This window comes from Mytilus californianus, unplaced genomic scaffold, assembly GCF_021869535.1.
Source record: "Mytilus californianus isolate M0D057914Y unplaced genomic scaffold, xbMytCali1.0.p SCAF_1, whole genome shotgun sequence".
Lineage (NCBI taxonomy): Eukaryota > Metazoa > Mollusca > Bivalvia > Mytilida > Mytilidae > Mytilus > Mytilus californianus.
In genome coordinates this window covers 76,549,952-76,563,904 of record NW_026262581.1, presented here as the reverse complement: position 1 = coordinate 76,563,904, position 13,953 = coordinate 76,549,952, and the positions used below count along the sequence as shown (strand labels likewise).

Below are 13,953 nucleotides of genomic sequence, written 5' to 3'. Positions count from 1 at the left end.
CGTCACTTTTACCGTTCTTGAGCTATGTCCCTTTATAACGTTATATGCAAGTGGGGGCATCCTCTGTGTCCCATGGACACATCCTCCATTTACTTGATAATTAAAGGCATACTTTTTAAAAGTATGTGTCTGTAGAATTTCACTATTGATCTTTTAAGATTTCCTGAGCAATTAATTTATATGTTGCAATTTGTTTATTTTACAGATATAAAGTTGGACCTGCAGTCACATTACATGGAGTACCTCAAGATGTTAAAAACTTGGTGCTAGTATTAAATGGAAGAGAAGTGTCCAAAATCAAAGCTGCCAAAGAATGGTTGAATTATCTCCCTTTGTTAAGAGATCTTCAGCATGTAGCTGTAGTGTTGCTAGGCAATGAGCAGTGCAATAATGACTGGATAAAACATTATATGAAGGTCAATGGGGGACGAATAGATTTTGTCTTCCTTGTCTATGATAGTCCAGATATTGATAATAGAAATTTCTATCAGTGGCCATTAGGTGTGGCAACGTAAGTATATTCAAGAATCTATGACTTTCAGTGAAGTTTAAATCAGAATTTCTCAAAAAGTTTTGCTACTAATAATATTGTAACTAAAGATTTGAATTATTTTCTTAAATTGCAGTTTACCTCTTATTAAGTTTAAATTTCCCCATAACATAGGTTTATATTTCAATATCCTAGAATACTACTTCTGTGCTTTTGTCATTGCTAAATTTATAATAATTATAATGGACTATAAATCAACCAGTCAACAGCCTTTGCTCTTAAACAAATTGGTCAATTAAATAGAATTGCATTAAATTTTAACAATTGACCTCTCAAAAACATAACTCTCATGATGAAAATATAACAAAATGTCATTATTAATAAATTTATTATATCATAACTTTTGGTGAGAATTGGTCAATTTTGGGTCACTTTCTAAACTTTGTCCGATAAATCTCTCTGGCTACCAATACTGACACTGAAGGAGCTAAGTTATACAGAAAATGATATGTAACTTCATATGTTCTTTGTTTTTCAGGTATAGAGATTTTCCAAACATCGAGAGATCCGAAGTTCCAATTTACAACAAAAGAAAATTTGTGTGTAATTTTATGGGAACAATATACAAGAATTCATCAAGAGAAGTACTTTTAGATGTTCTTCGTACCGAACCATTAAGAAGTATATGTTCAGTTAAAGCTAGACAAACGTAGGTGTTTTATTTAAATAGATTAGCATTAACTTTTGTAACTGCTGTGTATAATGTCTATGAAATAACTTTAAATGTTCAAGAAACAAATCATTCGAAAAGTACAAGATTAGCTTAATGTCCCTCATGACCACTCATTGGTAAAAATGTTTAAAGAAGTTATCCATTATAAGCTGTATGCGAAAAACTATATTATTGTGGATTCATCATTATTCATTAGATACCAATTTTCGTGGATTTTGTTAGTATAGGAAAACCTCAAATTTAAATGCACAAATTTTCTATAGGATTAATTGCATGCAGTCTTCAGCAAAACCATGAAATCAAGTATTCTTGAAAAAACAATTGGTCCTCAATCCACGAAAATTGGTATCGGCCAAAATAAATGAATCCACAGCCTAGACATGACAGCATAGTAAAGTTACAGAGCTATGACTCCAATAACAATTGCAAATTTTAAAAATGATCATCTATACACCATGAACAAATAACCTTCCAAACATAAATGCAATCCATTAGAACCACTGTGGAGTTACAATCATGAGATTGTGTATTTGTAGGCCTTTGTGAAAATTTATAGAAGTATGTAACTCACATAAATTAAAGACTTTTAAATGTTTGCAGTGTGTATCTAGACAAATATCACCATTATTATACATTTAATACTACTTTTATTCCTCGAAAGACCTATAAGGCAGTGTCACATGTATATGGATGTAAGGAAGTTTTAAAGCAGCAAAATTCTTACACAAAAATAATGGAATCAAAATGGCAGCATAATCTAATCTAAACTTTGAGGTGTTTCATACCCAAACACTCCACTAAATATGACGGCTATTTTAAAGGATGGAATAAAATTGACAGCATGATGTAGTCTTCTGTACATCTTTAGAAACATTGTGCTTAAATGCTGAAAGGTCTGTGGTTCTCTCTGGGTACTCCAGCTTCCTCCGCCAATAAAAACTGGTTGCAACAATAAAGCCAAGTTGAACACCAACAATCATGCAATCATCAAAAGTTGAATAATGAAACTGCTGGAAAAAATTATTTGATATACTTGATAGGTGCATTTTAGAACTTTGTGTCAGGTGTAAGCACTTGTCCTGTGTGTCAATCATGGTCAGACTTCATGTAATATTAGAATTCTGAGTAGTCAAGTTGTCATGCAAATGAGCAAATTAATTCTGTCATTTATTTAATTTGATAAAATAAGACTTTTTAACTTGTTCAGTTTGAGTGCATATCAACAGGTTTCATTATTTTAGTGATCTGATAAAAGTCTTCCTTTAATTATAGGTGGTTGCCACAGGAAACAGACCAAAGTCGAGAAGATTATATAAATGCCTTAGAAGACAGTGATTTAACACTGAACCCTGTTGGTCAAAACACAGAATGCTACAGAATATATGAAGCTTTAGCATTGGGGTCACTTCCTGTTGTAGAGGATGTAATGACACCAGGGAATTGTGGGAAATCTTCGGTATCTGAAACTGTGCCCCTTAGGATATTGAAGGAGCAAAAAGCTCCAATAAAATATATTAAAGACTGGAAGGAGTTGAGATCTGTTTTATCAAATGAATTAAAGCTCAGTATTGAAGGAAAAATTAAAAGGAGAAAGGAACTCATGCTATGGTATGAAAATTTTAAATCAAAATTACGGGAACATTTTATTCATGTGGTGCAAGAGAAATTTTTCAATTTGAATCAATAACAGTTAAGGTGCTTAGTAATTATCATTGGGTATTTTTATTTTATTTTGGGGTAGCATTTGATGCTAGGTTAAAATTGTTGGTTTCAAGATTTACAGAATAAAAACAGGCCAATGACTTCACATATTTTCATGTAATTTCAGATTGTATAAATTCATTTAAATGCCTCCATCTATGAATAATGTTCACTGTCTATTGCAGTACACTTAGTCATGTTATTCATAAACTTTGAGTTTTGCTAAGGTGGAAAAATACTGCAAAATGTTTCGATTGTTAATGTGAAGTCAAATAATTTACAAGAGAGTTCTCTTATGAACTTTTTTTTATCATTGTACAAGGAAACATATGTTGGCTACACTGTGATGAACTAAATATTGTTAGGTTGTGCTTTGTGTTTTTATTTTGTTTTATCATATGTATCAAATTATTTTACAAATAGTTTAGATTTTTGGTTGTAATTTTATTTTATTGAAAACTGTATTCCATTTTATGTCTTGTTGTATGATTCCAAGTTTTATTTTGTTTTCAAATATTACTTTATAGATTCTAACATTCACAAAGATATTTATACAGTTTTTCTCATATTTATTTTTCATCAACTACAATTTTGAATAAGTCAGTAACAAATAAAAACATTTAGTGGTAATATTTTACTTGATTTGAATAAATCTAGACAATCAGTTATAACATTTTAATTTGCTCAAGTACAAGAACTTTTAACTTTGGTTAAAAAGGGGGAGTCTGATGTTCGGGTAGTTCATTTAATGGACACTAATGAGATGCAATTGATGTGCATCTGAATGCCGTTTTACAAGTTATTTAATTTAAGTTTAATTTTTCTGTTTAGAACTTGGTGTATTTCTATAACAGAGTTATTCTTCTTTGAATCAGTTATCAATAGTCTATTTAATGATAAAGCACCAGCAGGAAGACATATTGAAATAGCTTCTGTAATTGTTGGCCTTTCAAAGTCAACTCTATACGTCTATGGTAAATGTCTATATGTAGTTGAAGCCATTTCTATTAATAGATTAATATTGAAATCATCTGCCTTTTTTGTCTCCTATTTAAATGTCATAATCCTTGATGCTGTGCAAGAAACAGCTTAACTTAATAAGATTATATATTTGCGATGAGTTTTAGTCATTGTTGAAATAAAGATGGGACCATTGTTTTGGTTAAAAACAATATTCTCATAATTCATGCTTTAAATGAACATGCCAAAATTTGTTTTTGGTGTTGGTTTTGGATATGAAGAATTTTGCTTATTTTATTCATATTTATATTTTACTTGTGGTATTAATTATATTATCTCTACTGAGTTTAAATGAAGGTGAACATATAATGACATAAATTTAAGTAAAAAAATATTTTAGGGGGAGTTATTTGGCAAAATATTTTTTTATTTTTCTCAGAATTGATGAATTCAACTTGGGAGATGAAAACTATGCTTTAATTTACAATAATTTGTACCCAAGAAATAAAGGAACCCACATTAAATCTTTTAAGATTAATGGCTATAATAAAGGATTAGAGTTGGACATAATTGCGATATTTTAATTTTTATTGAGCTTTTGAAATTATAAATTCACATTTTTCATTTCAGTAACATGTATATGGTATCATTGATAGAAATTCAGGTTTTCATTGAATATTTAAAAATTATAAGCATATCTTGCCGAATACTGTGGTAGAAAGTGATTTTTTGTATATGACAAGGTTTTATTTTTGAATAATATGGATTTTTTGGGGGGAATTTTTTAAACCATTGCTCCAAAAGGAGGGGGGAGAACTGGTTTTTGTCTCTTCGTCTGTCCCATGAAATTTCCTGAGTTTCTTGAAATTTGGAAATAAGCATCATGTGAGCATGCCATACTCTGTAATGTGTTTTCACATCCATTTTTCTTCAACTTTCTGTTTACCAAAAACTGATAGTAGGTGTGTCATTTGTGAGCAATAGCCCACTGTCCACCTTGCTGCCTTGAAAAAAAAATTAAATAACTATGTAAAAATAGATCTTCACAGTTACATATACAAACAAACAGAAATTTGTTATACAACTTTCACATTTATCAGTTATATTTTGTTAAAAAAATATTTTGTAGTGTGAATCTTATTGCTGTTAAAGTCTTTTCATAAACTATACAAACATGCTTTCAATTGTGTAGAATGAGACAGGAAATCAGGTCATACATTGTTTCAAAATTGATCTGTTTCCATTTCATTTCTTTTACTATCAAAATTTCATTAATGCGAGACATTTCTGTGTCAATCTTTTATATATTTTTTTTAATGAGTAATTATAAATGTGAGGTTGTCCCAATTTGTTTCAATATTGTAAAAGCATTCATATCATAAATATAGCCAATGTATAAATGCAGTGAATTTAAATGACGTTCAAGATACACATTTTAAAAACATACTTATTCAAAAATTGATTCATGAATTAAAACTGTTTTCCATGGTACCTATAACAAAATTCTGTGAAACAGAGAAACAGTTTAGGAATACAAGATGGAATGTATAATGTTCCGATCTACAATATTTTTCTGTGTGGTATACTGCATTACATACTATTGTATACCAGCACATATCAGTGGTTACTTAAAGTCCATATGACAGTGCCTCTTTTCACAAAGTCTAATTGGCTGGGTTCCTGTCACAAAAATAATCATTTGTAAAGACTTCGTAGCTTTTTACATAACCCAATTACAATTTTTAATTTTTATTTACGTTTGTGATATATTGATAAATATCTGTATGGAAGGAAAGTTCTGTAATAGAGCTATCCCAGAAATATATGTATGTGAGTGGAAATTTTTTTGAAGATTGTGATATAAATCTTGAGTTTTCTATTGCGTATGAATTAATAGTAAAAAATACTCTCTCTTCTCTCTATCTTCCTGTTTATTACTTTTTCTCTGGAATAGCCCTCAGAAAATAAACACAGTGGTCATAAATGTATATGATTTAGCTTATTTTACTATATATTTCTTATGATGTATCATCATCCAAGCATCTCAAATGAGAAGGGTGAGGGGCGTCATGTGAAAGAGTTGAAGGCTCCAAGGATTAACTTGTCATAAAAAAAAATCAGTTGTATATAGTATATTTGTTTATTTTATGTTTGATGATTTGAGCACAATTGGTTTTATTTATTATTTAAATTAGATTAATTTACGCAGTGGATTTTTCAATGAAAATTAATTTCCATTTTTTTTATTATAAGAAACTGACACTGAAATAGAATCCTGACTGAATAAACTATGCAGAATTCTTCAATTTCCGTTACTAGTTCTCATGCCGTGCATCAAGAAATGATCTCACTTTTTTTTAATGATTGAAGATTGTGACTTTATGTAGATTATTTGATAAATAAACGTAAATCTCAAATACTTTAGACCACTCACTACATGTTAATGTTGATGCTTTATAGTGATGTTAAAAAGAAATATTTTTATACGTATTATTGTTAAATGTAAATATTTTTTGTTGGAGATATTTATTCTTGTTCCATTTTTTATCATGAATTTGTTTGCATTCCAAATGTTGTATAATTAGTTGTATTATTACCTTAGCATGACCTATTGACCTCCCATAATATGTTACAGAGACATCGTGCTTGCTGAAGCTTGTACATTTGTCTCCACAATCATTTCAAAGTATACCTGGCATGCTTCATCATGTGTATCATAAAATATTACCCAAGAATATAGTCAACAATTTATATCTGCTTTCATCAGGTGCTATCTTTGTCTTTGCTTATGATATTTTACTTTGTCTTATGTTTCTAATTGAAATGTTTTCTTATTAGGACTACTTTCATAGCTGTTATTTTAAATGTAATGTAATGTAAATGATATTAAAACAAGGAATTATTTGAATTTGGAATAATTTTGAAATCTGGAATATTGATATGAAATTTATGATGAAAACTAACCCAACTAGAAAGGGTTAGCCATGCGTGCATGACAAAGGGGGTCAGTTCATACTGAAATATCAGTGAAAGTAACCTGAACCTTAGCCATGCACGCTTGACTAACCCTATTTAGTTGGGTTAGTTTTCATCATACATTTCTTATCAATTTTACAGAATTCAAAATTATTCCAGATTCCAATAATTCCTCCTTAGTTAAGGTAGCCTGAGAGTAGTCTGCCATTTGGACCCAAAATGATTGGTGTACATTTTTACGAACATAAGAAAATTTTGATATGGATATGCAATCAAATGAAAGAAAAACATTTATATCATTTTAACTTATAGTAAAATTATGTTTACAATTGCAGCGAAAAGCTATTTAATCCAAAACTTTGATTCATAAGGGGAGAGAACTCTGATAATGAAGTTTTATAAAAGAGTTATTTGTGTCTCAAGAAAAGTTTAGTGACCTTTATTTTTTCTTTTAATATTTGTTAGTATTTTATAAGTGATATCTTATTTAGTTTTCCTTCTTGTCACTTTGCAGTGAATTTCTATACATTATCCCTATAGAATACTTAAATGCACAACAGACATAAAATCAGCTAATTTAAATTAGCAGAGAATAATAAAAGTACTTGTTTATACTCGCATCCTACCTTAACAATCAAAACAAAAATCAAAGACCAATTCTAGTCTGCTTAGATTTGACAATTGTTATGCTTTTCTTTTGTTGCTTTAATTCATGATATTACAGGGTTACATATGGTCATGTTTTTCCTCTTTCCATCATGATTGTCACAAAAAAACATTATGTTTTCATTTATACAAAGTCTTTATTCTTTATCTAAGACAGTCATATGTTCATGTAAAAAAGTTGATGTCACAAAAAAAATGTCTTGACACCACAGTGCACATGACTGTGATTGTTAAAATGACATCAATAGGTCAAGTGTTGCAGAATATCAAATAGTGATTAGATCTATATAAAAGATAGATGAATAGCTCAAACACTGTAACTGCTACATCTTCCTTGTAGACCTTATCGCTGTATTTGGAAATCTGCAACACTTGACCTGAGATATTGCGACACTTGAACCTTATTGATGTACAACAATCACTTTTGCATTTGGCGCCAAGACATTTTCTTTTGTGACATCAAAATTTACGGGAATGTTTGTGATTTGCTGTTAAGATGGACAAATAGAGAGAAGGTGTATTCTTGATCATAGATCATAAAATATCCACAATAGGTTTAAACTTAAAAATAATTTGTATTCATTTATCACAACATATCAAATAAAATAAGTAAAAAAAAAAACATTGCATTTATTCTGGTCAGAATTGCTTTCAATAAAATAACCCTGTCATGATTCAAAATAAATGTCTTTCTGTAACTTTTTCATGGTCCAAAGACTGATAATTACTGATGTATGTTTGACTCTGCTTTGTTTTATAGCAAACTCTATAGAGGGTAGAGTTAATGAAATGTTTTACTATACAGTTAAGGTAGATTCGTGGTATACCGCCGTCTTGGATTGTACAATCGCAGTACAAAATCGGTCTAGTTTTTTGCCCAAATCTGCAAATTTGGAGACAGATTTGCAATTTAATAGTTAGACTGTTTATTTGTATAAAAAAAACTTGGTGATTTATTGTATTATCCAAAATATTTAAACAAATATCATTTTTTTTTGTTTTTAGAATCATTTTTTTAAATGAGCCATTTCAGGGGAAATAACTCTTTTAGTAAAAAATTTATACTGGACTAATAGGGAAATTTTTAATTTTTACTTGTAGCAAGAAAACAAGTTCGGTGACACTATTTTTTCTTTTTATTTTCTTAAAACATATTATAAAACCTATCTTCTCACAATTTATTTCAAAATTCTATCTCATAGAATTTTTTTTATGCACACAAATGTGTTTTTTCATGAACAATCTAACCAAATTTAAGCAATTTTCAACGATTCATAGCTTGCAAAATAGCACGGTGACCCATACTTTTTATTATATTTTTGAAAAAAGCATAGTAAAATCTTCATTTTGGCAAATTATAAGAAAATTCTGTCTCAAAAAATATATACTTATGATCTACCTTAAATAAATAAGTATTAAGTAACAATGAATTATAAGGAACAGTAGAAAATATTAGACCATTTTTAGCAATTACATGTTCTACTTGTAGTATTATTTGTTTCTTTAAAGAAAAAAGATTTACTGACATGATTTCAGCTTTTGTGTAATATTTATGCACAACTGTTTATTAGTCACTTATTAGGTTGTATACATGTTTTTTTTTAGGGAATTAAGCCATGAAAATTTTGCACATTTTGCATGTTTTTTGAAGGGCACAAATGCAATAGCAGGGTCAGATAATAATCTTTAAATTTAATCTACTGTTTTAGCAACATGCACTGTGCAGCTTGTTGCATTAAGAATATAATGTCAATGTTATTCGTCACCACAGATAGCATTTATAAGCAAAGTTTTCATTTGTAATTTCAAAAAGGGTTGAAATAAAAAATGACTATTTTACTGCAACCTTGCCAAAATCAGAAACATATGCCTTAAAAAGAAATTTGTTTTTTGTTTTTTGCATATTTAGAGATTGTAAATTAAATTTATGAGACTTTTCAAAACTCCAGGAAAAAGTCTATGTATGATATCTAGTGTTTCATATTCCCTTAACGCAATTTCTGTTTTTTCCCTATTTTCGTTTATTACATTATTTCTCACATTAATTTAAATACCCATGTTGATGATTTAAGTTAAATGACTAAATATGGCTAATATTCTCACACGATTCATGTGAGGCACTATTCTTATGAAGTTTTCATTTCAGAGAGAAGTTATTAACAGTTTATTAAAAGTCACAAATAAGTATTTTTACTGTACATAAATTATTACAATGATTATATAATGCAATGAAGGAACGTGTGATATTGTTAATTGTTTGGTCTCTGTCATTTGTTTTATGTAGATTTGTTAAATATAAGTTTGTAAGAGAGTAGCTAAATGGAGTAATAAACATTAGTTTTTTAATTTATAGTCTTTAATTTTTTGACACTATATCAATAGTGTGCCACTATTAATCCATCATTCTGCCTCTGAAGAAGGTCCATACAGGGCCGAAATCGGTCAGGCTATGAATTATCAACAGGCACTGTTTATTATGTGTTTTCTGCATTATTTACTTTTTATTTGTCGTAACGTAAGTTAATAATTAGTATGACATCAACCAATGAAAGTTCCATTGGAGCTATTGTGTTTAGAGGCCTTTTATGTCAGTTTTCTAATATAACCTTCCTTGATTTAATCTACATGACATGAGAAAACAACCTGTCTGAATAGATGAAAAACAAAAACAAGGATTTCAGAACATCAGCTAATCAATTTATTTACACTACCAAAAAAAATTGATATTTATCAAATATGTTCTCCATCATAATTAACTTATAATGACCACTGTTTTGTTCACTTTATCAGGTTTTCCTTTCAAAGGCAAATGAAAAACAAATTTGATCTGAATGTCCTTTAGTCGGCTTGAAAAGCAGCTTTTACCTGTACAAGTATTGGAAGTGCTAGAGTTCGGATAACTTTAAACCTTACAATATCAATAAACCATCTGTAAGATCATGTTTTTAGCAAATATTTAATTATATCTAAATTAATAATATAGAAACCAGAGGCTCTAAAGAGATTGTGTCGCTCACCTTGGTCTATGTGCATATCAAACATAGCACACTCTCCAACATGGTAGACGAGAATAGACTTCATGACAAAAATCTCTATTTTGTTGATCTTGTAAACTGATCTTTTAGTCTGTTTAGTTTCTCTTTATCTTCTATAGTTTTTGCTCAAAACACAAAAGAGGGTAAAAAAAATCCTCGTTTAAGGGTAATCACTCCAATGAAGAGTGACAAACTAATAACTATATCGTCAAAATTTGACTTTTTAATAGATCTTGCCTTGCTGATCATTTTTATACGACCGCAAAAATTCAGAGTCGTCAGAAGACAGATGGTTTCCGGATAATAACTTTAGTATAAGTAAATAGAAGTCAATAAAATTTTAACACAAGGTTTATAACCACTAAAGGAAGGTTGGGATTGATTTTTGGGGTTATTGTCCCAACTGTTTAGGAATTAGGGGCCAAAAAGGGGCCCAAATAAGCATTTTTGTAGTTTCAAGACAATAACTTGTGTTTAAGTGTATGAATCTCTCTGAAATTTTACCACAAGTTTCCATACTACAAAGGGATGGTTAGGATTGACTTTGGGAGGTTATGGCTCAAACCAATAAGTAATTAGGGGCAAAAAAAGGGGAAAAACAAGTGTTTTTCTGACTAAAGGACAATTGAAACAATTTAAAAGTAATGTAAGGGAGGTAATCCAAATTAATTAAAAGAACACTGTTTGATTACCTCCCTTACACTGCTTGTTAATTATGTATTAAGAAATGATGATTGTCTTGAGGTGATTAGCTGTCAATTTATTTTTAGCAGTTACTAATAATTAATATTAATTTTAGCCATGACTATGTATATCATTTTGTATTTAAAACTTTTATGATGTATTTAAATGGGTAATTATGGTTGCAAACTCCATTAGAAATTTGAATTGAGATACTGACCATATCTTGAGGGAAAGATTTTTTTTTGGGGAATAAGGGAAAGGGGGGAGGTGAAAAAAATTGGAGGGGGGGACAATTTTTCTCATTTCAGATTTCAGAAATTAAAAGAAAATTTCTTCAAATATTTTTTTTTGGGGGTTAATATTCAACAGCATAGTGCACAAAAGCAAAATACCGGGGTAAAATTTATTTTTTTTTTGGGGGTGGAGGGGGGGGGGGGGGCAATTCACAACAGCATAGTGTATTTCACAAAATCAAAATTCAAATCATATAACCAATTTGAAGTTCTTTGACTACAGTTATTCTGTGTCAGAAACCTATTATGTGTCAAAAATTTAGTTACAATCCAAATTCAGACCTGTATCAAGCGTGAATATTGTGTCCATTTTGGCCCCAACTTTTCAGGGTTGGACATCTGCGGTCGTATCCAGCTGTGCTCAGCGAAGCAATTTATTGTGATTTAAAGTGTTTATTTATCTATTATAATTTAAATCATACAAGGCATACCGAAAAAAAAATGTTTCTCTCTAAATATCATAGTTTTCATAGAAAAAGGCAAAAATGAAAAAAATGGTAAAATTTGTCATTTATGGGCAATAACTCCTATAAGAATTTCTCTAACAGTTTTGACGTATATGGACAATTGGTAGAGCTCATTATTCGGAACATTTTTGCTCCTTTCAGATTTTCTCTATTTATAACGGTTCAAAAAATAATAGAAAAATCTTTCATTTTACCCCTATGTTCTATTTTTAGCCATGTCAGCCATGTTGGTTGGTAGGCAGGGTCATTGGACACATTTTTATATGACCGCAAAAAAATTTTTGTGGTAGTATATTGGTATGACGTTGGCGTCGTCGTCATCCGAAGACGCATTGGTTTTCGCACTCTAACTTTAGTTTAAGGGAATGGATCTCTATGAAATTTTACCATAGGGTTCAATACCACAAAAGGAAGGTTGGGATTGATTTTGGGGTTTATGGTACTAACAGTTAAGGAATTAGGGGCCCAAAAGGGGCCAAAAATAAGCATTTTTGTAACTTCCAGACATAACTTGTGTGTTAGTGTATGGATCTCTCTTACATTGTACCACAAGGTTCCATATCACAAAGGGAATGCTGGAATTGATTTTGGGGGTAATTGCCTCAAAATTTTAGGAATAAGGGGCCAAAAAACAAGCATTTTTCTAGTTTCATGACAATAACTTGTGTGAAAGTGTATGGATCTTTCTGAAATTGTACTACAAGGTTCCATATCACAAAGGGAAAGCTGGAATTGAGTTAGGGGGTAATTGCCTAAAACGTTTAGGAATAAGGGGCCAAAAAGGGGCCAAAAATAAGCATTTTTCTAGTTTCCAGACCATTACTTGTGTTCAAGTGTATGGATCTCTCTGAAATTGTACTGCAAGGTACCATACCACAAAGGGAAGGCTGTGATTGATTTTGGGGGTAATTGCCTCAAAATTTAGGAATTAGGGGCAAAAAAGGGGCAAAAAACAAGCATTTTTCTAATATCAGGACAATAACTTGTGTGTAAGTGTATGGATCTTTATGAAATTGTACTACAAGGTTCCATATTACAAAGGGAAAGCTGGGTTTGAGTTTGGGGGTAATTACCCTAAACGTTTAGGAATTTGGGGCCAAAAAAGGGCCTTAAAACAAGCATTTTTCTAGTTTCCAGACAATAACTTGTGTTCAAGTGTATGGATCTCTCTGAAATTGTACTGCAAGGTACCATACCACAAAGGGAAGGCTGGGATTGAGTTTGCGGGTGATGAATCATAAGGGGGTTCAAAAAATTTGGGAGAGGGATTTTTTTTTCCTTTTTTTCCTTTTTTTTTCTTTAAAATTTTCCATTTTAAATTGGTTATTTCTGATTTATATATAAAAGCAAATAATAATGATATGGTTTGAATAGGTAAATTAAAATTTTTTAAGTTCTTAGACCACATTCATTCTGTGTCAGAAACCTATGCTGTGTCAAATATTTAATCACAATCCAAATTCAGTGCTGTATCAAGCTTGAATGTTGTGTACATACTTGCCCTAACTGTTCAGGGTTCGACCTCTGCGGTCGTATCAAGCTGCGCCTAGCGGAGCATTTTATTTAAACTAGATACCCTAATGATGATTGTGGGGGATTTTCCAGTTTTCGGACAATAACTCGCAAACTCTTTCAGCAACTTGCAAGAAACTTTGGTGAATTGTTTATAGCTATTGACATGAGCTCCCTTTTGTTTTATATTAATTTTAGATTTTACGTTTCCGAGTTATGGGGTTTTATTCATTAAAAAAAGGGGGATTTTCCAGTTTTCGGACAATAACTCAAAAATGCTTTTAGCAGTTTTCATTAAACTTTGTCGACTGATTTATATCTATTTTTCTGATTTGTCGACTGATTTATATCTATTTTTCTGATATGACATTGAGAAGTAATTGAACTTTATTCTTTGAAAACGTGATGGGTGTATCATGCGCTCATGGCGCAGCTG

The 13,953-nt window shown here is 30.5% G+C and overlaps 1 protein-coding gene and 1 long non-coding RNA gene across 2 annotated transcripts in view; both read left to right on the top strand.

Annotated features, from left to right (window-relative positions):
• LOC127707624 (ribitol-5-phosphate xylosyltransferase 1-like) overlaps positions 1-9,872 on the top strand; it is an 83,575-nt gene extending 73,703 nt beyond the window's left edge. Inside the window, exons 4-6 of the mRNA XM_052212241.1 lie at positions 206-511; positions 1,029-1,199; positions 2,496-9,872. Of these exons, the coding sequence (XP_052068201.1) occupies positions 206-511; positions 1,029-1,199; positions 2,496-2,910 (892 nt within the window). The 3' untranslated portion in view covers positions 2,911-9,872. The remainder of the gene's footprint in view (positions 1-205; positions 512-1,028; positions 1,200-2,495) is intronic.
• Positions 1-13,567, top strand: part of LOC127707833 (uncharacterized) — a 164,265-nt gene extending 150,698 nt beyond the window's left edge. Inside the window, exon 6 of the long non-coding RNA XR_007985037.1 lies at positions 12,871-13,567. This is a non-coding gene — a long non-coding RNA (uncharacterized LOC127707833). The remainder of the gene's footprint in view (positions 1-12,870) is intronic.
• The last annotated feature ends 386 nt before the right edge of the window (positions 13,568-13,953 follow it).